General features: G+C 46.4%; 1 protein-coding gene across 1 annotated transcript in view; it reads left to right on the forward strand.

Moving 5' to 3' along the window:
* Positions 1-871: 871 nt before the first annotated feature.
* MYL3 (myosin light chain 3) overlaps positions 872-26,358 on the forward strand; it is a 63,969-nt gene continuing 38,482 nt past the window's right edge. The window contains exon 1 of the mRNA XM_077271759.1: positions 872-1,056. Coding sequence (XP_077127874.1) covers positions 934-1,056 — 123 coding nt within the window. The 5' untranslated portion in view covers positions 872-933. The remainder of the gene's footprint in view (positions 1,057-26,358) is intronic.

The raw sequence follows: 26,358 nt of genomic DNA on the forward strand, positions 1-26,358 counted from the left end.
ACAAAACACGGGGAGAACATGCCAACTCTTTGCAGATGATGTCCTGGTTGGGACTTGAATCCTGGACACCAGTGCTGCAAAGCAGCAGTGCTAACCACTGAGCCACCACACAGTGCTAACCACTGAGCCACCACACAGTGCTAACCACTGAGCCATCATACAATGCTAACCATGGAGCCACCATGTATCAAAATGACATCAAGCAGCCCAGTAAGTGACACATCACTGGAATAAGGGTCTCTGCCCCTTCATCATGCCGCTCTCAGGTGGGATAGCTAAAACCTGCTGACAGATTCCCTTTAAAAGCTGAAATTTAATATGATTTTGTACTGAAATGATCTTATAGAAAAGAATATTGAAATGTCCCTACAATACAAACACTAATAAATATTCTGAAAATAATATAATACAAATATTTGTCTAAATACGTTCCCTAATATATATTTGCATTTTGCTTTGAGGCTTTTAGTAATTTTTTATTTATTTTTTTCTGGATTTATTATTTTTGCATCGTAAAGGGAGCTGACAATGTGCATTATGTGGTTTTGCGCTTTCACATGAGACATTTCCAAGGTTGGGGAAGGTTCATGTTCCCATTGGAGCAGATAAAGTGAATTTGTAGAACGTGAATCTTTTCTAGGACCCAATGTTCATCCAGAACTTCCTAGTTCAGGATGAGCTGATTGCATTCTTCACAATATCTGCAGCGGACGTTGGGGCGGAGATGCCATTGTCTTTTTCCAAGGTGGCCGCGGCCTCCCAGCTGTAACAAAGGCCGCTCCACCTGCTCCAAATAGCATCGAGCGAGAGTTTTCTCCATATATAGCTGCCACCCTGCTCCTCAGGAGGGGAGGGAGCTCCATAAAGACCTCTGCGGCCACCTCCGGCCTCACTTGTCACCTCCATCCAGACCCAGGTCATCTCACAGCCATCATGCCACCCAAGAAACCAGAGCCCAAGAAAGAGGAACCCAAGAAAGAGGAACCCAAGGCCGCTCCAAAGCCACCGCCGCCAGAACCTCCCAAGGAGCCCGAGTTGGACCTGTCCTCCATCACAGTAAGTCCTCATCTTCTAGGACCTCATACACGTCATTTATTCTGCTTTATGACCGCTTATAGTCTTTGTCCTCCCACAGTTCCACGCTGTTCATCCTGGGCTGTCTGGTTCATGAACAGAATTCTAGATCACAGTGAATACTGACACATAAGCAGAAGCTATAGCCCAGTGCATCCCTATTTAATGGCTCCCCAGGTTTTATGGGATTACAACTCCCAGAATATATTCAGGTGATGCTGGGAGTTGTAGTTCTGAAACTCCTGAAGAGCAATGTGTTAGAGCTCAGCGCTGTATAAGATGCTGCTTTCATTCCAATCAGGGTCTGTAGATGACGGTCAGACTCATAACATATGGATAAAGTTATGGCGCCCATCAATGAGCGATAACGTGGACGACTGTATGGACGAGGAAGTCTAGTGATGGGGCGCAGTACTATTTTCGGGGGCAGCAGTGGACCACCTTTGGGCAAAAAACATTCCCATACAGAAAGCCACTGACCTCTATGGAGAGGAGACAATGGTTTCTGAGCATGCGTGTGTGGCCTGGAGGTCGGTGGTGCGGCCTCACGTGGTCCGTCCTGATGGGTGAACGCCCGGACTGAAGACCAGATGGGGGTCCACACATTGTGATAACACTAATCAATAGAACAGGTCTGTGTAAAGCACACCGCCTCTCCCCATCCCTGCACTCCCCTCCATCCGGGGGTCGGAGCAGATAATGTTGTCAGCACGGTGTCAGGAGAGGTGTCAGGCGCATGAAGGGGAGATGACAGACGTGCCATTATCTATAGGGTTTCTACCATTTAAGTAAGTTCTCCGCTATCATTAAGGGGAACCTGTCATGTAATGCTATTATCCTGCAGATATGGCGGTAATCTGCACATTAGATTCATTGTGAAACCGTGCAGTCGCCACACTGTGGGCCGGCTACTGGGAAAAAATGCACTTTACTCCTCCAGGCAGCCTCCGGCTTTCAGTCATAGAGGTGTGTCCGGCACGGCTTCAGTCATAGAGGTGCAGTCAGTGTGGCTTCAGTCATAGAGGTGCAGTCGGTGTGGCTTCAGTCATAGAGGTGCGGTCAGTGTGGCTTCAGTCATAGAGGTGCGGCCAGCGCAGCTTCAGTCATAGAGGTGCGGTCAGTGTGGCTTCAGTCATAGAGGTGCGGTTGGCGCTGCTTCAGTCATAGAGGTGCGGTCAGTGTGGCTTCAGTCATAGAGGTGCGGTCGGTGTGGCTTCAGTCATAGAGGTGCGGTCGGTGTGGCTTCAGTCATAGAGGTGCGGTCGGTGTGGCTTCAGTCATAGAGGTGCGGTCGGTGTGGCTTCAGTCATAGAGGTGCGGCCAGCGCAGCTTCAGTCATAGAGGTGCGGTCGGCGCTGCTTCAGTCATAGAGGTGCGGTCAGCGTGGCTTCAGTCATAGAGGTGCGGCCGTTGGGGCTTCAGTCATAGAGGTGTGGCTTCAGTCATAGAGGTGCGGTCGATGTGGCTTCAGTCATAGAGGTGTGGCTTCAGTCATAGAGGTGCGGTCGATGTGGCTTCAGTCATAGAGGTTCGGCCGGCGTGGCTTCAGTCATAGAGGTTCGGCCGGCGTGGCTTCAGTCATAGAGGTTCGGCCGGTGTGGCTTCAGTCATAGAGGTGAGGCCGGTGTGGCTTCAGTCATAGAGGTGAGGCCGGTGTGGCTTCAGTCATAGAGGTGAGGCCGGTGTGGCTTCAGTCATAGAGGTGAGGCCGGTGTGGCTTCAGTCATAGAGGTGAGGCCGGTGTGGCTTCAGTCATAGAGGTGAGGCCGGTGTGGCTTCAGTCATAGAGGTGCGGTCGGTGTGGCTTCAGTCATAGAGGTCCGGCCGTTGGGGCTTCAGTCATAGAGGCGTGGCTTTAGTCATAGAGACACGGCTTCAGTCATAGAGGTGCGGTCAGTGTGGCTTCAGTCATAGAGGCGTGGCTTCAGTCATAGAGACACGGCTTCAGTCATAGAGGTGCGGTCAGCGTGGCTTCAGTCATAGAGGTGCGGCCGTTGGGGCTTCAGTCATAGAGGTGTGGCTTCAGTCATAGAGGTGCGGTCGATGTGGCTTCAGTCATAGAGGTGCGGCCGTTGGGGCTTCAGTCATAGAGGTGAGGCCGGTGTGGCTTCAGTCATAGAGGTCCGGCCGTTGGGGCTTCAGTCATAGAGGTGCGGTCGGTGTGGCTTCAGTCATAGAGGTGCGGTCGGTGTGGCTTCAGTCATAGAGGTGCGGTCGGTGTGGCTTCAGTCATAGAGGTGCGGTTAGTGTGGCTTCAGTCAGAGGTGCGGTCGGTGTGGCTTCAGTCATAGAGGTGCGGTCAGCGTGGCTTCAGTCACTGCTCAGCACAGACTTAGCGACATGTTCCCTTTAAGGTAGCAGATCATTCCTGATCTGCAGAGATCCATCTGAATGGAGTGGAGGGCGAGTATCTGGGATCAGTGGAGGCAGCCATGCTCTGTGTGCAGCTTTCTCCGGGGCAGTTCGCTCTGTATAAGGCAGGTTTCATACGTCCTGATATTTCCAGTACCGCAGATATCTGTGTCCGTGTGTACCATCCGTGTGCTGTCTGTGTGCTGTCCGTGTATTGAAACAATTTGTTTCAATTTTAACCCTATGACTTTAAAAAAGCACACGGACAGCACACGCACGACATCCGTGTGCGGTACGTGTTTACACCCATTGACTTCTATGGGTCCGTGTGATCCGTGCAGTCGATGAAAAACGGACATTTCTGCATGTTTTGCACACGGACACACGGTCCGTGAAAACACGCTGACATCTGCTTAGATCCATTCATTTGAATGTGTCTACGTGATTCAGAGTCTCCGGTACGTGAGAAAACTGTCACCGCACGTACCGGAGCCACTGACGTCTGAAACCGGCCTAATGTAGTGTTTATAGGGTGGTCTTTATCACTTATGCTCAGGTCTGGGGTCCGAGAATACAGATCACTGGTCCCCTACTTCAGGCTGGAGATGAGTGAAACCTCCAGGATCTCTACATCCTCAGTTATTTATCTGGCTTGTATAGCGCCCACATATTCTGCAGCAGTTTAGTCCGGGCCGTCCCTATTGGGGTTCACAGTCTCCAGTTTGGCCCAACAATGACTTAAGAGTGGAGGAATAAACAGGAGAGTGAAAAAACACAAAAAGAGGAACAAAAAGATCCTCCAAAAATTCAAGAATGAATTCAGCACAAAGGGGCATCAGTGCTTGTCTGACCAGGGGTCCGGACTGGTGCACTGAGGATGCAGCAAACCCAAGTGATAAAGATGGCGGCCACGCAGGTGCACCATACTGATGAGACCAGCGCTCCCAGCCTACCAGTCCATGGAGGGGCTGCCCAGCATAATGGAAATGCATCCCACGAGGGCAGACACCCCACGAGGGCAGACACCCCACGAGGGCAGACACCCCACGAGGGCAGACACCCCGCTTTACAAGGCCAAAAGTGCTGCGAGTTGGTCGACGGTGAGTGCTGGTCTCGTCAGTATGGTGCACCTGTGTTGCCGCCATCTTTATTACATGGGTTTGCCGCATCCTGAGGGTGTCTGGAGACCTGGGCAGGTGACCACTGGGCAGGTGACCACTGCTGCTCCTTTTCTGCTGTATTAATTCTTGAGTATACAGGAGATCCCAGAGGAAGCTCAGACAAACATGGAGGACTAACAACCTGCAGATGTTGGACTTGGTCTGATTTGAAGCCTAGACCCCAGCACTGCAAAGCAAAAGTGCTGACCACTGAGCCACTGTGGTAACTTCTAAGCCTCTACCTCAACCACTGAGCCACAGGGCTAACAACTGAGACACCATGGTAACCACTGTGCTAACCACTGAACCACTGTGCTAACTACTGAGTCACTAAGCTAGCTAATGAGCTACTATATCAACCACTGAGTGACAGTGCTAACTATTGTGCTATCATGCTAATAACTGAGTCATTATATTAGCTACTGAGCAACCGTGCTAATCAATGAGCCATCCTACTAAACACTGAGCAACACTACTAAGCCACTGTACTAACTACTGAGCCACCATGCTAACCACTGAGTGGTATTAACCACTGAGCCACTGCTAACCACTGCGAAATCTAAGCCACTGTACCAACCACGTAGTCACTGTGATAATTACTAAGCCACTGTACTAACCACTGAGCCACAGTCCTCCCCATGAGTGCCAGGTTTCTTCTTTAAGTTTCACAAGGTGTGGGATCCTACCTTGGCACCTATCCCAGTAGTGCACACGCTGTTATTTCTAACACAGTCCTCCCCAGCATCTCCTGAGCTGAGCGCCTTCTGTATGAGGTCAGCCTCCTGTTATCAGGCTCCGCTGTGAGGGTGACGGCCCATAACCCGGCGTGCGGCACATTGTCGCCCTGTGACAGGGAAGTGATGAGTGATAATAATGTGGTAATAAGTGACAGCTAGGGTTGAGCGAAACGGGTCGATCATTTTCAAAAGTCGCCGACTTTTGGCTAAGTCGGCGTCTCATGAAACCCGATCCGACCCCTGTGCTTGTCGGCCATGCGGTACGCGACTTTCGCGCCAAAGTCGCGTTTCAATGACGCGAAAAGCGCCATTTCTCAGCCAATGAAGGTGAACGCAGAGTGTGGGCAGCGTGATGACATAGGTCCTGGTCCCCACCATCTTAGAGAAGGGCATTGCAGTGATTGGCTTGCTGTCTGCGGCGTCACAGGGGCTATAAAGGGGCGTTCCCGCCGACCGCCATCTTACTGCTGCTGATCTGAGCTTAGGGAGAGGTTGCTGCCGCTTCGTCAGAAGCAGGGAGAGCGTTAGGCAGGGTCCACTAACCACCAAACCGCTTGTGCTGCAGCGATTTCCACTGTCCAACACCACCTTCGGTGTGCAGGGACTGTGGAAGCTATTTTTTTTTTTTTTTCCCCTCAGCGCTGTAGCTCATTGGGCTGCCCTAGAAGGCTCCGTGATAGCTGTATTGCTGTGTGTACGGCACTGTGCAAACCAACTGCTTTTTTCAAAGCACATATCCTCTTGTTCCTTCCTTTCTGCACAGCTATCTTTTTTGTTTGTCCACACTTTTTATTTAATTTGTGCATCAGTCCACTCCTATTGCTGCCTGCCATACCTGGCTTAGATTACTGCAGGGAGATAGTAATTGTAGGACAGTTTTTTTTTTTTTTTTTTTTTTTTTTTTTTGTGGGAGATTAAGATTGGCATTTCTGCTACAGTGCCATCCCTGTGTGTGCCATCTCTCACTGAGTGGGCCATAGAAAGCCTATTTATTTTTTCCGTGATTTGTGTTCTAAAATCTACCTCAACACAAAAACACTACATCAATCAGTGGGAGAAAAATATTGGCCTCAGTCAGGGCTTGTGTGCCACTGCTGTGTGTGCGCTATCTCTCATTCAGTGGGCTATAGCAAGCCTATTTATTTTTTTTTTAAAATATTATTGGGTTTCTAAAGTCTCCCTGAAAAAACAAAAAATACATAAAAAAACAGTGGGAGAGTAATATTGCCCTTTCAGCTTGTGTGCCAGTCTTGACTCCTGGGTGTGCCACCTCTCTCCCTCTCATTCAGTGGGCCATAGAAAGCCTATTTATTTTTTCCGTGATTTGTGTTCTAAAATCTACCTCAACACAAAAACACTACATCAATCAGTGGTAGAAAAATATTGGCCTCAGTCAGGGCTTGTGTGCCACTCCTGTGTGTGCTATCTCTCATTCAGTGGGCTATAGCAAGCCTATTTTTTTTAATTTTTTTTTTAATAATATTTGGTTTCTAAAGTCTCCCTGAAAAAAAAAAAAAAACCTAAAAAAACAGTGGGAGAGTAATATTGCCCTTTCAGCTTGTGTGCCAGTCTTGACTCCTGGGTGTGCCACCTCTCTCCCTCTCATTCAGTGGGCCATAGAAAGCCTATTTATTTATTTTTTTTAATATTATTTGGTTTCTAAAGTCTCCCTGAAAAAAAAAAAAAAAACCTAAAAAAACAGTGGGAGAGTAATATTGCCCTTTCAGCTTGTGTGCCAGGCTTGACTCCTGGGTGTGCCACCTCTCTCCCTCTCATTCAGTGGGCCATAGAAAGCCTATTTATTTTTTTTTTTTAATATTATTTGGTTTCTAAAGTCTCCCTGAAAAAAAAAAAAAAAACCTAAAAAAACAGTGGGAGAGTAATATTGCCCTTTCAGCTTGTGTGCCAGGCTTGACTCCTGGGTGTGCCACCTCTCTCCCTCTCATTCAGTGGGCCATAGAAAGGCTATTTTTTTTTTTTTTTTAAATATTATTGGGTTTCTAAAGTCTCCCTGAAAAAAAAAAAATACATAAAAAAACAGTGGGAGAGTAATATTGCCCTTTCAGCTTGTGTGCCAGTCTTGACTCCTGGGTGTGCCACCTCTCTCCCTCTCATTCAGTGGGCCATAGAAAGCCTATTTATTTTTTTTTTTAAATATTATTGGGTTTCTAAAGTCTCCCTTAAAAAACAAAGAATACATAAAAAAACAGTGGGAGAGTAATATTGCCCTTTCAGCTTGTGTGCCAGTCTTGACTCCTGGGTGTGCCACCTCTCTCTCATTCAGTGGGCCATAGAAAGCATTTTTTATTTTTTTTTCCTTGATTTGTGTTCTAAAATCTACCTCAACACAAAAACACTACATCAATCAGTGGGAGAAAAATATTGGCCTCAGTCAGGGCTTGTGTGCCACTGCTGTGTGTGCTATCTCTCATTCAGTGGGCTATAGAAAGCCTATTTATTTATTTATTTTTTTTCTTATTATTTGGTTTCTAAAGTCTCCCTGAAAAAAAAAAAAAAAACAGTGGGAGAGTAATATTGCCCTTTCAGCTTGTGTGCCAGTCTTGACTCCTGGGTGTGCCACCTCTCTCCCTCTCATTCAGTGGGCCATAGAAAGCCTATTTTTTTTTTTTTTTTAAATATTATTGGGTTTCTAAAGTCTCCCTTAAAAAACAAAAAATACATAAAAAAACAGTGGGAGAGTAATATTGCCCTTTCAGCTTGTGTGCCAGTCTTGACTCCTGGGTGTGCCACCTCTCTCCCTCTCATTCAGTGGGCCATAGAAAGCCTATTTATTTTTTTTTTTAAATATTATTGGGTTTCTAAAGTCTCCCTTAAAAAACAAAGAATACATAAAAAAACAGTGGGAGAGTAATATTGCCCTTTCAGCTTGTGTGCCAGTCTTGACTCCTGGGTGTGCCACCTCTCTCTCATTCAGTGGGCCATAGAAAGCATTTTTTATTTTTTTTTCCTTGATTTGTGTTCTAAAATCTACCTCAACACAAAAACACTACATCAATCAGTGGGAGAAAAATATTGGCCTCAGTCAGGGCTTGTGTGCCACTGCTGTGTGTGCTATCTCTCATTCAGTGGGCTATAGAAAGCCTATTTATTTATTTATTTTTTTTCTTATTATTTGGTTTCTAAAGTCTCCCTGAAAAAAAAAAAAAAAAACATAAAAAAACAGTGGGAGAGTAATATTGCCCTTTCAGCTTGTGTGCCAGTCTTGACTCCTGGGTGTGCCACCTCTCTCTCTCATTCAGTGGGCCATAGAAAGGCTATTTTTTTTTTTGGTTTTTTTAATATTATTTGGTTTCTAAAGTCTCCCTGAAAAAAAAAAAAAAACATAAAAAAACAGTGGGAGAGTAATATTGCCCTTTCAGCTTGTGTGCCAGTCTTGACTCCTGGGTGTGCCACCTCTCTCTCTCTAATTGTGGGCCATAGAAAGCCTTTTTTTTTTTTTTTTTTTTTTTAATATTATTTGGTTTCTAAAGTCTCCCTGAGAAAAAAAAATAAATAAATTAGGTGGGAGATTAATATTGACATTAGTGCTTGAGTGACAGTCCTGCGTGTGTGTCATCTCTGTGATTTTGTGCCACAGAAAACAGAGTGTGTAACATTGTGCCTGATTTTCCTTGTGGTCTCACCAACCTGTTAAGGGATATAGAAATCATACTGAAGTTATAGCTCACCGTGTAAGTTGTTTGACAGCAACAAATAAAGTTACTTTGGTTAAGATTTTAAAACAATGAGGAAGTCTGGTGCAAGAGGTCGTCGTGGGCGTTCATTGTCAGCTGGTAATGATGGTAGTGGTAGTGGAGCATCAGGTGGTCGTGGGGATAAAAATATTCCACCTAAGTCTGGAGCTGTGGAGCCAGTTTCGTCGTCAGGCTACACAAGGCCTCGAACGCTCTCTTTTCTGGGAGTAGGAAAACCGCTTTTAACCCCTTCACCCCCAAGGGTGGTTTGCACGTTAATGACCGGGCCAATTTTTACAATTCTGACCACTGTCCCTTTATGAGGCTATAACTCTGGAACGCTTTGACGGATCTTGGCGATTCTGACATTGTTTTCTCGTGACATATTGTACTTCATGTTAGTGGTAAAATTTATTCGATATAACTTGCGTTTATTTGTGAAAAAAATGGAAATTTGGCGAAAATTTTGAAAATTTTGCAATTTTCCAACTTTGAATTTTTATGCCCTTAAATCACAGACATATGTCACGCAAAATACTTAATAAGTAACATTTCCCACATGTCTACTTTACATCAGTACAATTTTGGAACCAAAATTTTTTTTTGTGACGGAGTTATAAGGGTTAAAAGTTGACCAGCAATTTCTCATTTTTACAACACCATTTTTTTTTAGGGACCACATCTCATTTGAAGTCATTTTGAGGGGTCTATATGATAGAAAATACCCAAGTGTGACACCATTCTAAAAACTGCACCCCTCAAGGTGCTCAAAACCACATTCAAGAAGTTTATTAACCCTTCAGGTGTTTCACAGGAATTTTTGGAATGTTTAAATAAAAATGAACATTTAACTTTTTTTCACACAAAATTTATTTCAGCTCCAATTTGTTTTATTTTACCAAGGGTAACAGGAGAAAATGGACCCCCAAAGTTGTTGTACAATTTGTCCTGAGTACGCTGATACCCCATATGTGGGGGTAAACCACTGTTTGGGCGTATGGCAGAGCTCGGAAGGAAAGGAGCGCCATTTGACTTTTCAATGCAAAATTGACTGGAATTGAGATGGGACGCCATGTTGCGTTTGGAGAGCCCCTGATGTGCCTAAACACTGAAACCCCCTACAAGTGACACCATTTTGGAAAGTAGACCCCCTAAGGAACTTATCTTGATGTGTGGTGAGCACTTTGACCCACCAAGTGCTTCACAGAAGTTTATAATGCAGAGCCGTAAAAATAAAAAATCATATTGTTTCACAAAAATGATCTTTTCGCCCCCAATTTTTTATTTTCCCAAGGGTAAGAGAAGAAATTGGACCCCAAAAAATGTTGTGCAATTTGTCCTGAGTACGATGATACCCCATATGTGGGTGTAAACCATTGTTTGGGCGCATGGCAGAGCTTGGAAGGGAAGGAGCGCCATTTGACTTTTCAATGCAAAATTGACTGGAATTGAGATGGGACGCCATGTTGCGTTTGGAGAGCCCCTGATGTGCCTAAACATTGAAACTCCCTACAAGTGACACCATTTTGGAAAGTAGACCCCCTAAGGAACTTATCTAGATGTGTGGTGAGCACTTTGACTCACCAAGTGCTTCACAGAAGTTTATAATGCAGAGCCGTAAAAATAAAAAATCATATTTTTTCACAAAAATGATCTTTTCGCCCCCAATTTTTTATTTTCCCAAGGGTAAGAGAAGAAATTGGACCCCAAAAAATGTTGTGCAATTTGTCCTGAGTACGATGATACCCCATATGTGGGTGTAAACCATTGTTTGGGCGCATGGCAGAGCTTGGAAGGGAAGGAGCGCCATTTGACTTTTCAATGCAAAATTGACTGGAATTGAGATGGGACGCCATGTTGCGTTTGGAGAGCCCCTGATGTGCCTAAACATTGAAACTCCCTACAAGTGACACCATTTTGGAAAGTAGACCCCCTAAGGAACTTATCTAGATGTGTGGTGAGCACTTTGACTCACCAAGTGCTTCACAGAAGTTTATAATGCAGAGCCGTAAAAATAAAAAATCATATTTTTTCACAAAAATGATCTTTTCGCCCCCAATTTTTTATTTTCCCAAGGGTAAGAGAAGAAATTGGACCCCAAAAAATGTTGGCCAATTTGTCCTGAGTACGATGATACCCCATATGTGGGTGTAAACCATTGTTTGGGCGCATGGCAGAGCTTGGAAGGGAAGGAGCGCCATTTGACTTTTCAATGCAAAATTGACTGGAATTGAGATGGGACGCCATGTTGCGTTTGGAGAGCCCCTGATGTGCCTAAACATTGAAACTCCCTACAAGTGACACCATTTTGGAAAGTAGACCCCCTAAGGAACTTATCTAGATGTGTTTTGAGAGCTTTGAACCCCCAAGTGTTTCACTACAGATTATAACGCAGAGCCGTGAAAATAATTTTTATTTTTTTTCTCAAAAATGATTTTTTAGCACCCAGCTTTGTATTTTTACAAGGGTAACAGAATAAATTGGACCCCAAAATTTGTTTTCCAATTTGTCCTGAGTACGCTGATACCCCATATGTGGGGGGGAACCACTGTTTGGGCGCATGACAGAGCTCGGAAGGGAAGGAGCGCCATTTGGAATGCAGACTTAAATGGATTGGTCAGCAGCCGTCACGTTGCATTTGCAGAGCCCCTGATGTACCCAAACAGTACAAACCCCCCACAAGTGACCCCATATTGGAAACTAGACCTCCCAAGGAACTTATCTAGATGTGTTTTGAGAACTTTGAACCCCCAAGTGTTTCACTAAAGTTTATAGCGCAAAGCCGTGAAAATAAAAATTCTTTTTTTTTTTCACAAAAATGATTTTTTAGCCCCCAGTTTTGTATTTTTACAAGGGTAACAGGATAAATTAGACCCCAAAAGTTGTTGTCCAATTTGTCCTGAGTACGCTGATACCCCATATGTGGGGGGGAACCACTGTTTGGGTGCATGACAGAGCTCGGAAGGGAAGGAGCGCCATTTGGAATGCAGCCTTAAATGGATTGGTCTGCAGGCGTCACGTTGCATTTGCAGAGCCCCTGATGTACCCAAACAGTACAAACCCCCCACAAGTGACCCCATATTGGAAACTAGACCTCCCAAGGAACTTATCTAGATGTGTTGTGAGAACTTTGAACCCCCAAGTGTTTCACTACAGTTTATAACGCAGAGCCGTGAAAATAAAACATCTTTTTTTTCCCACAAAAATGATTTTTAGCCCCCCAAATTTCTATTTTCCTAAGGATAACAAGAGAACTTGGACCCCAGAAGTTGTTGTTCAATTTGTCCCGAGTACGCTGATAACACATATGTTGGGGTAAACCCCTTTTTGGGCGCACGGGAGAGCTCGGAAGGGAAGGAGCACTGTTTTACTTTTTCAACGCAGAATTGGCTGGAATTGAGATTGGACGCCATGTCGCGCTTGGAGAGCCCCTGATGTGCCTGGACAGTGGAAACTCCCCAATTCTACCTGAAACCCTAACCCAAACACACCCCTAACCCTAATCCCAACGGTAACCCTAACCACACCCCTAGCCCTGACACACCCATAATTCTAATCCCAACCCTAATCCAAACGTAAATGTAATCCAAACCCTAACCCTAACTTTACCTCCAACCCTAGCCCTAACCCTAACCCTACCCCTCACCCTAACCCTAAACGTGACTGAAATACGTGTCACTAAAATACGTGTCACTAAAATACGTGGCACTGAAATACGTGGCACTGAAATACGTGGCACTGAAATACGTGGCACTGAAATACGTGGCACTGAAATACGTGATACGTGGCACTTAAATACGTGGCACTGAAATACGTGGCACTGAAATACGTGATACGTGGCACTTAAATACGTGGCACTGAAACACGTGGCACTGAAATACGTGATACGTGGCACTGAAATACGTGGCACTGAAATACGTGGCACTGAAATACGTGGCACTTAAATACGTGGCACTTAAATACGTGGCACTTAAATACGTGGCACTGAAACACGTGGCACTGAAACACGTGGCACTGAAACACGTGGCACTGAAATACGTGGCACTGAAATACGTGGCACTGAAATATGTGGCACTGAAATATGTGATACGTGGCACTTAAATACGTGGCACTGAAACACGTGGCACTGAAACACGTGGCACTGAAATACGTGGCACTGAAATACGTGGCACTGAAATACGTGGCACTGAAATACGTGGCACTGAAATACGTGGTACTAAAATATGTGGCACTGAAATACGTGATACGTGGCACTGAAATACGTGGCACTGAAACACGTGGCACTGAAATACGTGATACGTGGCACAGAAATACGTGGCACAGAAATACGTGGCACTGAAATACGTGGCACTGAAATACGTGGCACTGAAATACGTGGCACTGAAATACGTGGCACTATGACTGTCAGAAAATGTTCATTAAACGGTTAGGGGTGAGGTTAGGGGTAGAGTTAGGGTTAGGGTTTGGATCCCTTTATCACCTTGATGGTGGTGGGTGGCTTTTCAGTGTGTTTTCTGTTTTTTTTCGATAAAAATGCATGCGTTTTTAACGCAAACAAACGCATGTGCTTAAAAACGCAAGAAAATACTGCAGGTTGTATTTCTGAAAATGAACGCATGCAGAAAAAAACCGCATGCGTTTGAAAACGCGACCAAACGCGTACAAAAAAACCGCATGCGTTTTCAATGTCAAATATAGGGAAAAAACGCATGCGTTTTTTTGTGCAAAAAACGCTGCAGACAAAAACGCAAGTGTGAAACCAGCGACGCTTTTTATAGCAAAAAAGTTTTTGCGTCTCCACATTTTGAGACCTATAATTTTTCCACATTTTGCTCCACAGAGTCATGTGAGGTCTTGTTTTTTGCGGGACGAGTTGACGTTTTTATTGGTAACATTTTCGGACACGTGACCATTTTTGATCGCTTTTTATTCTGATTTTTGTGAGGCAGAATGACCAAAAACCTGCTATTCATGAATTTCTTTTGGGAGAGGCGTTTATACCGTTCCGCGTTTGGTAAAATTGATAAAGCAGTTTTATTCGTCGGGTCAGTACGATTACAGCGATATCTCATTTATATCATTTTTTTATGTTTTGGCGCTTTTATACGATAAAAACTATTTTATAGAAAAAATAATTATTTTGGTATCGCTTTATTCTCAGGACTATAACTTTTTTATTTTTTTGCTGATGATGCTGTATGGCGGCTTTTTTTTTGCGGGACAAGATGACGTTTTCAGCGGTACCATGGATATTTATATCAGTCTTTTTGATCGTGTGTTATTCCACTTTTTGTTCGGCGGTATGGTAATAAAGCGTTGTTTTTTGCCTCGTTTTTTTTTTTTTTTTCTTACGGTGTTTACTGAAGGGGTTAACTAGTGGGGCAGTTTTATAGGTTGGGTCGTTACGGACGCGGCGATACTAAATATGTGTACTTTTATTGTTTTGGTTTTTTTATTTAGATAAAGAAATGTATTTATGGGAATAATATATTTTTTTTATTATTATTTATTTAGGAATTTTTTTTTTTTTTTTTTTTACACATGTGGAAAAATTTTTTTTTTACTTTGTCCCAGGGGGGGACATTACAGATCATTGATCTGGCAGTGTGCACAGCACTCTGCCAGATCGACGATCTGCTGTGCAGGGCTGCAGGCTTTCCAAGTGTCTGCTCTGAGCAGACACTCGGTAAGCCACCTCCCTCCCTGCAGGACCCGGATGCCGCGGCCATCTTGGATCCGGGACCTGCGGCGAGGAGGGAGGTAGGAGACCCTCAGAGCAACGCGATCACATCGCGTTGCTCCGGGGGTCTCAGGGAAGCCCGCAGGGAGCCCCCTCCCTGCGCGATGCTTCCCTATACCGCCGGTACACTGCGATCATGTTTGATCGCGGTGTGCCGGGGGTTAATGTGCCGGGGGCGGTCCGTGACCGCTCCTGGCACATAGTGCCGGATGTCAGCTGCGATATGCAGCTGACACCCGGCCGCGATCGGCCGCGCTCCCCCCGTGAGCGCCGCTGATCGATGATGACGTACTATCCCGTCGGCGGTCATACGGGCCCACCCCACCTCGACGGGATAGTACGTCAAATGTCGGGAAGGGGTTAAAGGCGGAGCAGCAACAGCAAGTTTTGGCTTACATTGCAGACTCAGCCTCTAGCTCTTTTGCCTCCTCTTCCGAAACTGGTAAATGTAAAAGCAGCGTGTCGCTTGTGGATGTTCACGGTCAGGGACAAGTCGCTTCCTTGTCCTCCTCAGCAAAAACTACAACAAGAGAGAAGGATGCAGCAGGCGACACAACGGGTCACTCCATGGAGCTCTTTACACATACCGTCCCTGGCTTAGAAAGTGAAACATTTAACAGGCCATGCCCATTACAAGTATATTCTGACATGGAGTGCACTGATGCACAGCCACAGCCAGAGTACTATGCTGCTCCTTTGACTCAGACCACCACATTGCCCTCTCAGGGTACAGATCCACAATCAGACCCTGATGAGACTATGTTGCCCCGCCACGAACGCTATACCACCGACCGACACAGTGACACAGACGAAGTTGCACACGAGCTCGAAGAGGAGGTAATAGATGACCCAGTTATTGACCCCGATTGGCAGCCATTGGGGGAACAGGGTGCAGGCGGCAGTAGTTCAGAAGCGGAGGTGGAGGAGGGGCCGCAGCAGGCATCAACATCGCAACAGGTTCCATCTGCCGGGCCCGTATCTGGCCCAAAACGCGTGTCAAAGCCAAAACCTGTTGGAGCACAGCGTTGCCATCCGGTTAAAGCTCAGTCTGCAATCCCTGAAAAGGGATCCGAGTCTAGGAAGAGTGCAGTCTGGCATTTTTTTAAACAACATCCAACTGATCAGCGCAAAGTCATCTGTCAAAAATGTTCAACTAGCTTAAGCAGAGGTCAGAATCTGAAAAGTCTAAATACTAGTTGCATGCATAGACACTTAACCACCATGCATTTTCAAGCCTGGACTAACTACCAAACGTCCCTCAAGGTTGTAGCACCCTCGGCCAATGAAGCTAGTCAGCAACGCAACATCCCTTCCGTCACTGTAAGGCCACCATTTTCCGCACCACCGGCAGTATCTGTGCAGGTTTCTTTGCCAGCCAAAAGCAGTCAGGGTCAGGGAATCACCAGTTTTGTAGGAGGAAATATTGCATCTAGGGCACCGGCGGAAACAATACCGTCTCCAACCGTCTCTCAGTCTGCCATGTACACCGGCACACCCGAAAGTTCCACGATCTCCAGCTCTCCAGTCCAGCTCACCCTACATGAGACTCTGGTTAGAAAAAGGAAGTACTTATCCTCGCATCCGCGTACACAGTGTTTTAACGCCCACATAGCTAGACTAATCTCGTTAGAGATGATGCCCTACCGGTTAGTTGAAAGCGAAGCTTTCAAAGCCCTGATGGAGTACGCTGAACCACGATACGAGCTACCCAGTCGACACTTTTTTTCCAGAAAAGCCATCCCAGCCCTGCACCAGCATGTTAAACAGCGCATCGTCCATGCACTCAGGCAATCTGTGAGTACAAAGGTGCACCTGACTACAGATGCATGGACCAGTAGGCCTGGCCAGGGACGTTATGTGTCCATCACGGCACACTGGGTGAATGTGGTGGATGCAGGGTCCACAGGCGACATCAATTTAGGGACAGTTGTGCCTAGCCCACGGTCTAGGAAACAGTTGGCTGTAGGCGTTCGCACCCCCTCCTCCTCCTCGTCCTCCTGCAGAAGCTACAGCTCTTCCACAGAACGCAGTCTGCCAACCACTCCATCGGCAGATGACACTGTTGCACACCAGTTGTCCCATTATGGGCCAGCTACTGCCAAGCGTCAGCAGGCTGTATTGGCTATGAAGTGCTTGGGCGACAACAGACACACCGCGGAAGTTCTGTCCGAGTTCTTGCAACAAGAAACGCAGTCGTGGCTGGGCACAGTAGATCTTGAGGCAGGCAAGGTAGTGAGTGATAACGGAAGGAATTTCATGGCTGCCATCTCCCTTTCCCAACTGAAACACATTCCTTGCCTGGCTCACACCTTAAACCTGGTGGTGCAGTGCTTATTGAAAACTTATCCTGGGTTCTCCGACCTGCTCCTCAAAGTGCGTGCACTTTGCTCACATATCCGACGTTCGCCTGTACACGCCAGCCGTATGCAGACCTATCAGCGGTCTTTGAACCTTCCCCAGCATCGCCTAATCATAGACGTTGCAACAAGGTGGAACTCAACACTGCACATGCTTCAGAGACTGTGCGAACAGAGGCGTGCTGTTATTTATTTGTGGGAGGATACACGGGCAGGCAGTAGGATGGCAGACATGGAGTTGTCAGGTGTGCAGTGGTCTAAGATACAAGACATGTGTCAAGTCCTTCAGTGTTTTGAGGAATGCACACGGCTGGTTAGTGCAGACAACGCCGTAATAAGCATGAGCATCCCCCTAATGCGTCTGCTGATGCAAAGTTTGACGCACATAAAGGAGCAGGCGTCTGCACCAGAGGAAGAGGAAAGCCTTGATGACAGTCAGCCATTGTCTGGTCAGGGCAGTGTACAGGACGAGGTAGCGGGCGAAGAGGAGGTGGAGGACGAGGAGGATGATGGGGATGAGTATATTTTTAATGCCGAACCTTTCCCGGGGGCACAGGAAATTGGTTGCGTGTCACGGCCGGGTTCTGGTTTTTTGAGGGACACAAGTGACGTAGATTTGCCTGCAACTGCCCCTCAACCAATCACAACCGGAGACTAGTTTGACAACTGGAACTTTGGCCCACATGGCGGATTATGCCTTACGTATCCTAAAAAGGGACACACGCATTACGAAAATGATGAACGATGACGATTACTGGTTGGCCTGCCTCCTTGATCCACGCTATAAAGGCAAATTGCAAAATATTATGCCACATGAGAACTTGGAACTAATATTAGCAACCAAACAATCAACTCTTGTTGACCGTTTGCTTCAGGCATTCCCAGCACACAGCGCACGTGATCGTTCTCACACGAGCTCCAGGGGGCAGCAGACTAGGAGTGTTAGGGGTGCACACATCAGAAGTGGCGTTGGACAGAGGGGTTTTCTGACCAGGTTGTGGAGTGATTTTGCTATGACCGCAGACAGGACAGGTACTGCTGCATCAATTGAAAGTGACAGGAGACAACATTTGTCCAGTATGGTTACTAACTATTTTTCATCCCTTATCGATGTTCTCCCTCAACCGTCATTCCCATTTGATTACTGGGCCTCCAAATTAGACACCTGGCCAGAATTGGCAGAATATGCATTGCAGGAGCTTGCTTGCCCGGCAGCAAGTGTCCTATCAGAAAGAGTATTCAGTGCTGCAGGTTCAATATTAACCGAAAAAAGGACTCGTCTGGCTACCCAAAATGTTGACGATCTAACATTCATTAAAATGAACCACAACTGGATTTCGAAATCTTTTGCCCCACCTTGCCCGGCCGACACCTAGCTTTCCTATGAAAGGCTCTTGCCTGTGAATTACTTTTCTAATGTCTAATTTGCTGCAGCTGATTGTACAGCATACGACATGTTTACACCTCCCTAAATGGCAAAACTCCCCACACGGGGCCGTGGTATCGCGACTTGGCGCAAGCACCCGTGAGACTGCTGTTTGTCTGAAGAGGTGGGTGTGCTCGCTTTTGGTTGACGGCATTGCTACTGGGTCCCTCATAGTACAATGTAGTGTCTCTGGCGGTGGTGGTGCGCACCCAACGTCAGACACACCGTTGTAACATGAGGGGCCCTGGGGCGGTCCCGCCGGCCTCAAGAGAGTTCCCCCCTACCCCAGCTCAAAATGTGCTCTACCACGTGCAAAATTATGTCGCACAGCTCCACCAATCTTTAGTCTATTCGCTGACATCATTCAATGTCTGGCACTGACAATACAAATTTGTAGACATCTACAGTGCCTACAAGTAGTATTCAACCCCCTGCAGATTTAGCAGGTTTAATAAGATGCAAATAAGTTAGAGCCTTCAAACTTCAAACAAGAGCAGGATTTATTAACAGATGCATAAATCTTACAAACCAAAAAGTTTTGTTGCTCAGTTAAATTTTTATAAATTTTAAACATAAAAGTATGGGTCAATTATTATTCAACCCCTAGGTTTAATATTTTGTGGAATAACCTTTGTTTGCAATTACAGCTAATAATCGTCTTTTATAAGACCTGATCAGGCGGACACAGGTCTCTGGAGTTATCTTGGCCCACTCCTCCATGCAGATCTTCTCCAAGTTATCTAGGTTCTTTGGGTGTCTCATGTGGACTTTAATCTTGAGCTCCTTCCACAAGTTTTCAATTGGGTTAAGGTCAGGAGACTGACTAGGCCACTGCAACACCTTGATTTTTTGCCTCTTGAACCAGGCCTTGGTTTTCTTGGCTGTGTGCTTTGGGTCGTTGTCTTGTTGGAAGATGAAATGACGACCCTTCTTAAGATTCTTGATGGAGGAGCGGAGGTTCTTGGCCAAAATCTCCAGGTAGGCCGTGCTATCCATCTTCCCATGGATGCGGACCAGATGGCCAGGCCCCTTGGCTGAGAAACAGCCCCACAGCATGATGCTGCCACCACCATGCTTGACTGTAGGGATGGTATTCTTGGGGTCGTATGCAGTGCCATCCAGTCTCCAAACGTCACGTGTGTGGTTGGCACCAAAGATCTCGATCTTGGTCTCATCAGACCAGAGAACCTTGAACCAGTCAGTCTCAGAGTCCTCCAAGTGATCATGAGCAAACTGTAGACGAGCCTTGACATGACGCTTTGAAAGTAAAGGTACCTTACGGGCTCGTCTGGAACGGAGACCATTGCGGTGGAGTACGTTACTTATGGTATTGACTGAAACCAATGTCCCCACTGCCATGAGATCTTCCCAGAGCTCCTTCCTTGTTGTCCTTGGGTTAGCCTTGACTCTTAGGACAAGCCTGGCCTCGGCACGGGAGGAAACTTTCAAAGGCTGTCCAGGCTGTGGAAGGCTAACAGTAGTTCCATAAGCCTTCCACTTCCGGATGATGCTCCCAACAGTGGAGACAGGTAGGCCCAACTCCTTGGAAAGGGTTTTCTACCCCTTGCCAGCCTTGTGACCCTCCACGATCTTGTCTCTGATGGCCTTGGAATGCTCCTTTGTTTTTCCCATGTTGACCATGTATGAGTGCTGTTCACAAGTTTGGGGAGGGTCTTAAATAGTCAGAAAAGGCTGGAAAAACAGATAATTAATCCAACCATGTGAAGCTCATTGTTCTTTGTGCCTGAACTACTTCTTAATACTTTAGGGGAACCAAACAGAATTCTGGTGGGTTGAGGGGTTGAATAATAAATGACCCTCTGAAAAGACTTTTCACAATTTAAAAAAAAAATAAACAAAGAAATAACATTCTTTTTTGCTGCAGTGCATTTTACACTTCCAGGCTGATCTACAGTCCAAATGTCACAATGCCAAGTTAATTCCAAATGTGTAATCCTGCTAAATCTGCAGGGGGTTGAATACTACTTGTAGGCACTGTATGATGCAACTTAAAGTAGTCTGTGTCTGTGTCCTATATTGGCACCATTAAATAGTTACTGCCAAATTACTATGTCAGAAACTCAGCAGATGAGCCCACCCCTGTACCTAAGTATGCCACCTTTTTTTTTGTTTTGGTTGTTTTGCGAGACATTAACATCTATTTATATTTTGGGAGTACTGGGACAGACACTCCTTGCACTACTCCTCCACTCACCACCAAGCTGCCTGTGTATCCATGTAACCGCTGTAAAACTGCCATGAGCCTATTGTTTGTTATTTTAGGCCTTTGAAGCCTGTCTGCGGTCCCTCCTTCCACTAGTCCTCCACTGACCAGACCACTGCTGCCCGTGTACCCCTGGAACCAATTATAAAGTGCCTACAGCCAGCCCATTTTTTTATGTTAGGCCTTTGAAGCCTGTCTGCGGTCCCTCCTTCCACTAGTCCTCCACTGGCCAGACCACTGCTGCCCGTGTACCCCTGGAACCAATTATAAAGTGCCTACAGCCAGCCCATTTTTTTTATGTTAGGCCTTTGAAGCCTGTCTGCGGTCCCTCCTTCCACTAGTCCTCCACTGGCCAGACCACTGCTGCCCGTGTACCCCTGGAACCAATTATAAAGTGCCTACAGCCAGCCCATTTTTTTATGTTAGGCCTTTGAAGCCTGTCTGCGGTCCCTCCTTCCACTAGTCCTCCACTGGCCAGACCACTGCTGCCCGTGTACCCCTGGAACCAATTATAAAGTGCCTACAGCCAGCCCATTTTCTTATGTTAGGCCTTTGAAGCCTGTCTGCGGTCCCTACTTTAAATACTCCTCCACTGACCACCAAGCTGCCTGCCCGTGTATCCATGTAACCGCTGTAAAACTGCCATGAGCCTATTGTTTGTTATTTTAGGCCTTTGAAGCCTGTCTGCGGTCCCTCCTTCCACTAGTCCTCCACTGACCAGACCACTGCTGCCCGTGTACCCCTGGAACCAATTATAAAGTGCCTACAGCCAGCCCATTTTTTTATGTTAGGCCTTTGAAGCCTGTCTGCGGTCCCTCCTTCCACTAGTCCTCCACTGGCCAGACCACTGCTGCCCGTGTACCCCTGGAACCAATTATAAAGTGCCTACAGCCAGCCCATTTTCTTATGTTAGGCCTTTGAAGCCTGTCTGCGGTCCCTACTTTAAATACTCCTCCACTGACCACCAAGCTGCCTGCCCGTGTATCCATGTAACCGCTGTAAAACTGCCATGAGCCTATTGTTTGTTATTTTAGGCCTTTGAAGCCTGTCTGCGGTCCCTCCTTCCACTAGTCCTCCACTGACCAGACCACTGCTGCCCGTGTACCCCTGGAACCAATTATAAAGTGCCTACAGCCAGCCCATTTTCTTATGTTAGGCCTTTGAAGCCTGTCTGCGGTCCCTACTTTAAATACTCCTCCACTCACCACCAAGCTGCCTGCCCGTGTATCCATGTAACCGCTGTAAAACTGCCATGAGCCTATTGTTTGTTATGTTAGGCCTTTGATAGCCTGTCTGCGGTCCCTACTTTAAATACTCCTCCACTCACCACCAAGCTGCCTGCCCGTCTATCCATGTAACCGCTGTAAAACTGCAATGAGCCTATTGTTTGTTATTTTAGGCCTTTGATTGTCTGCGGCCCCTACTTGCAATACTCCTCCACTGACCACAATGCTGCCTGGAGTGCCTGCCTGTGTATCCATGTAACCGATGTAAAACTGCCATGACTGCCTACTGTTTGTTATTTTAGGCCTTTGATAGCCTGTCTGCAGCCCCTACTTGCAATACTCCTGCACTGACCACACCAATGCTGCCCGTGTACCCCTGGAACCTATTTAAAAGTTCATAGAGCCTAGTTATATATTTTATTTACTATTAATAAGGCCATGATGGACTACGCTGTACCACGCTACAAGCTAACCAGTCGACACTTCTTTTGCGAGAAAAGCCATCCCAACCCTCCACCAGCATGTAGAAGACCGCATTGTCCATGCACTCTGGCAATCTGTGAGTACAAAGGTGCACCTGACAACAGACGCATGGACCTGTAGGCATGGCCACGGAAGATTACGTGTCCATTACGGCGCAATGGGTTAATGTGGTGGATGCATGGTCCACAGGGGACAGCCTACTAAGTCTGTCTGCAGTCCCTAATTCAAATTGTCCTCCACTGTCTAAATCGGAGCTTCCACCTTCTGGCTTTCGGCCTATAGTATCAGAAATTAAACTGCATTTGGCCTTCAACTTTGGTTAGGGCCTACTAACGGCTTCTGCCCCTCCCTGGTGTTGCCCTCAACTAAATAAAGCTGAGCTTCAACCTTCTGCTCCAAATTACCATTTTAAAAAATGCAATAGGCTTTTCCGGCCTACTAAAGGTGTCTGTCTGTGTGCCCCTGCCTGGTGTTGTCCTCAACTAAATAAAGCTGAGCTTCAACCTTCTGCTCCAAATTACCATTTTAAAAAATGCAATAGGCTTTTCCGGCCTACTAAAGGTGTCTGTCTGTGTGCCCCTGCCTGGTGTTGTCCTCAACTAAATAAAGCTGAGCTTCAACCTTCCGGCTCTCATTAAGTGGTTTTAAAAAAAAAAAATGGTGGTTAGGGCCTACTAACGGCTTCTGCCCCTCCCTGGTGTTGCCCTCAACTAAATAAAGCTGAGCTTCAACCTTCTGCTCCAAATTACCATTTTAAAAAATGCAATAGGCTTTTCCGGCCTACTAAAGGTGTCTGTCTGTGTGCCCCTGCCTGGTTTTGTCCTCAACTAAATAAAGCTGAGCTTCAACCTTCTGCTCCAAATTACCATTTTAAAAAATGCAATAGGCTTTTCCGGCCTACTAAAGGTGTCTGTCTGTGTGCCCCTGCCTGGTGTTGTCCTCAACTAAATAAAGCTGAGCTTCAACCTTCCGGCTCTCATTAAGTGGTTTTAAAAAAAAAAAATGGTGGTTAGGGCCTACTAACGGCTTCTGCCCCTCCCTGGTGTTGCCCTCAACTAAATAAAGCTGAGCTTCAACCTTCTGCTCCAAATTACCATTTTAAAAAATGCAATAGGCTTTTCCGGCCTACTAAAGGTGTCTGTCTGTGTGCCCCTGCCTGGTGTTGTCCTCAACTAAATAAAGCTGAGCTTCAACCTTCCGGCTCTCATTAAGTGGTTTTAAAAAAAAAAAAATGGTGGTTAGGGCCTACTAACGGCTTCTGCCCCTCCCTGGTGTTGTCCTCAACTAAATAAAGCTGAGCTTCAACCTTCTGCTCCAAATTACCATTTTAAAAAATGCAATAGGCTTTTCCGGCCTACTAAAGGTGTCTGTCTGTGTGCCCCTGCCTGGTGTTGTCCTCAACTAAATAAAGCTGAGCTTCAACCTTCTGCTCCAAATTACCATTTTAAAAAATGCAATAGGCTTTTCCGGCCTACTAAAGGTGTCTGTCTGTGTGCCCCTGCCTGGTGTTGTCCTCAACTAAATAAAGCTGAGCTTCAACCTTCTGCTCCAAATTACCATTTTAAAAAATGCAATAGGCTTTTCCGGCCTACTAAAGGTGTCTGCCCCTCCCTGGTGTTGTCCTCAACTGAACAAAGCTGAGCTTCCACATTCTGGCTTTCGCCCTATACTATCAGATATTAAACTGCATTTGGCCTACTAGTGTGGTTAGGCCCTTGAAACAGTGTCTGCTGCTCTTGGGTTTGCTACTCCACTGAACAAAGCAATGCCGCCTGTTTAGTCCTGTTACCAATTTTGAACTGCATGTAGCCTACTTTATTCTTTGGCCCTATATCTGTTTCCTCCTCATCCTGCCCATTGCCCAGCCACTGCTAAATGAGTCTGCTGGTACATTGACCTAGACCACTACATTCCCCTTGTACTCTACACAGCCAGAATCTGACCCTGCTGAAAGTAAGGTTCCCCTTCCCGCATGTTATACCACCTTACACAGGGACAAAGAGGAAGGTGCAGATGAAAGTGCAGGTTCCTTCATCAGGTGGGGGGGCATACTCGTTGGCGACGTCACTGGCACAGGGCCCCTCAGAGTACGCAAAAGTGTCGCTGCTGGTGGGAGGCGCCCCCGCCATGCAAACACACCGCCGTACTTTGAGGGGCCCTGTGCCAGTGGCAATGCGAACGAGTGGGCCCCCCTGCTTGCTCAGGATCACAGCACTTGCAACGTTTAAATACTTACCTTTCCCTGCAACACCGCCGTGACGTAGTCCGCATTTCCTGGGCCCACGAAAAACTTGAGCCAGCCCTACTCCCCCCACAACTTTCCCCCAATTCCCTATGCCCAACTATTATTATACAGTTAATTAAGATTGGCAAGCTTCAGAAACAAGAATGGATGTTTTTGGCATTAAAATGGGCACTGTAGGTGTTTTCCTGGCCTCCACTCACTGCCGACTATGCTTCCCCATTGACTTGCATTGGGTTTCGTGTTTCGGTCGATCCCCGACTTTTAGCGATAATCGGCCGACTGCACTCGACTCGACTCTGGACAAAATCGGGTTTCCCAAAACCCTACTCGATCTTAAAAAAATGAAAGTCGCTCAACCCTAGTGACAGCGAAGAACAAGGAGCCGAGGATCTAAATATAATCCTCCATGCTGGGAGGTGTCAGGAGTCAGAAATGTTGAAATATTTGCAAATTTATTAAAAAGGAAAACCTGAAATATCTCATGGTCATAAGTCTTCAGCCCCTTTGCTCAGTATTGGGTAGAAGCCCCTTTTGAGCTAGTACAGCCATGAGTCTTCTTGGGAATGATGCCACAAGTTTTTCACCCCTGGATTTGGGGATCCTCGGCCATTCTTCCTTGCAGATCCTCTCCAGTTCCGTCAGGTTGGATGGTGAACGTTGGTGGACGCCATTTTCAGGTCTCTCCAGAGATGCTCAGATGGGTTTAGGTCAGGGCTCTGACTGGGCCGGTCAAGAATGGTCACAGAGTTGTTCTGAAGCCACTCCTTTGTTATTTTAGCTGTGTGCTTAGGGTCATTGTCTTGTTGGATGGTGAACCTTCGGCCAAGTCTGAGGTCCAGAGCACTCTGGAAGAGGTTTTCATCCAGGATATCTCTGTACTTGGCTGCATTCATGTTTCCTTCAATGACAACCAGTCGTCCTGTCCCTGCAGCTGGAAAACACCCCCATAGCATGATGCTACCTCCACCATGTTTTACTGTTGGGATTGTGTTGGGCAGGTGATGAGCAGTACCTAGTTTTCTCCACACATACCGCTTAGAATTATCACTGAAAAGGTCTATCTTCGTCTCATCAGACCAGAGAATCTTATTTCTCATAGTCTGGGAGTCCTTCATGTGTTTTTTAGCAAACTCTATGCGGCTTTCATATGTCTTGCACAGAGGAGAGGCTTCCGTCGGGCCACTCTGCCATAAAGGCCTGATTGGTGGAGGCTGCAGTGATAGTTGTGGAACTTTCTCCCATCTCCCTACTGCATCTCTGGAGCTCAGCCACAGTGATCTTGGGGTTCTTCTTTACATATACAGTATTGATAATACCACCATTCCATCCCACAGTCCCCTATATAGTATGATGTTTCACCCCACAGCCCCTTGGAGGTTGTGGGGTGATTTGTGTACAGTATGTTTAATAAAGTTATCTTTCCTCACAAAAAAGTAGCAAAGTTTTTGCACTTTCATTGAGTGGAAAAAACACTGCAAAAACACTGAAGGAATTGGGGTTCTGCAGATTTAAAAAAATGCTGCAGATCTCAAATTCAATCATAGAGAAAAAAAACAAGGAAGCTTTTGCTGATAATGTAAAAGGCAGAAAATAAAAGGCTGCAAACAAACGCTGTGTGTGAACATGGTCTAAGGGAGTT

The sequence above is a fragment of the Ranitomeya variabilis genome, chromosome 6, assembly GCF_051348905.1.
Source record: "Ranitomeya variabilis isolate aRanVar5 chromosome 6, aRanVar5.hap1, whole genome shotgun sequence".
NCBI classification, from domain to species: Eukaryota; Metazoa; Chordata; class Amphibia; order Anura; family Dendrobatidae; genus Ranitomeya; species Ranitomeya variabilis.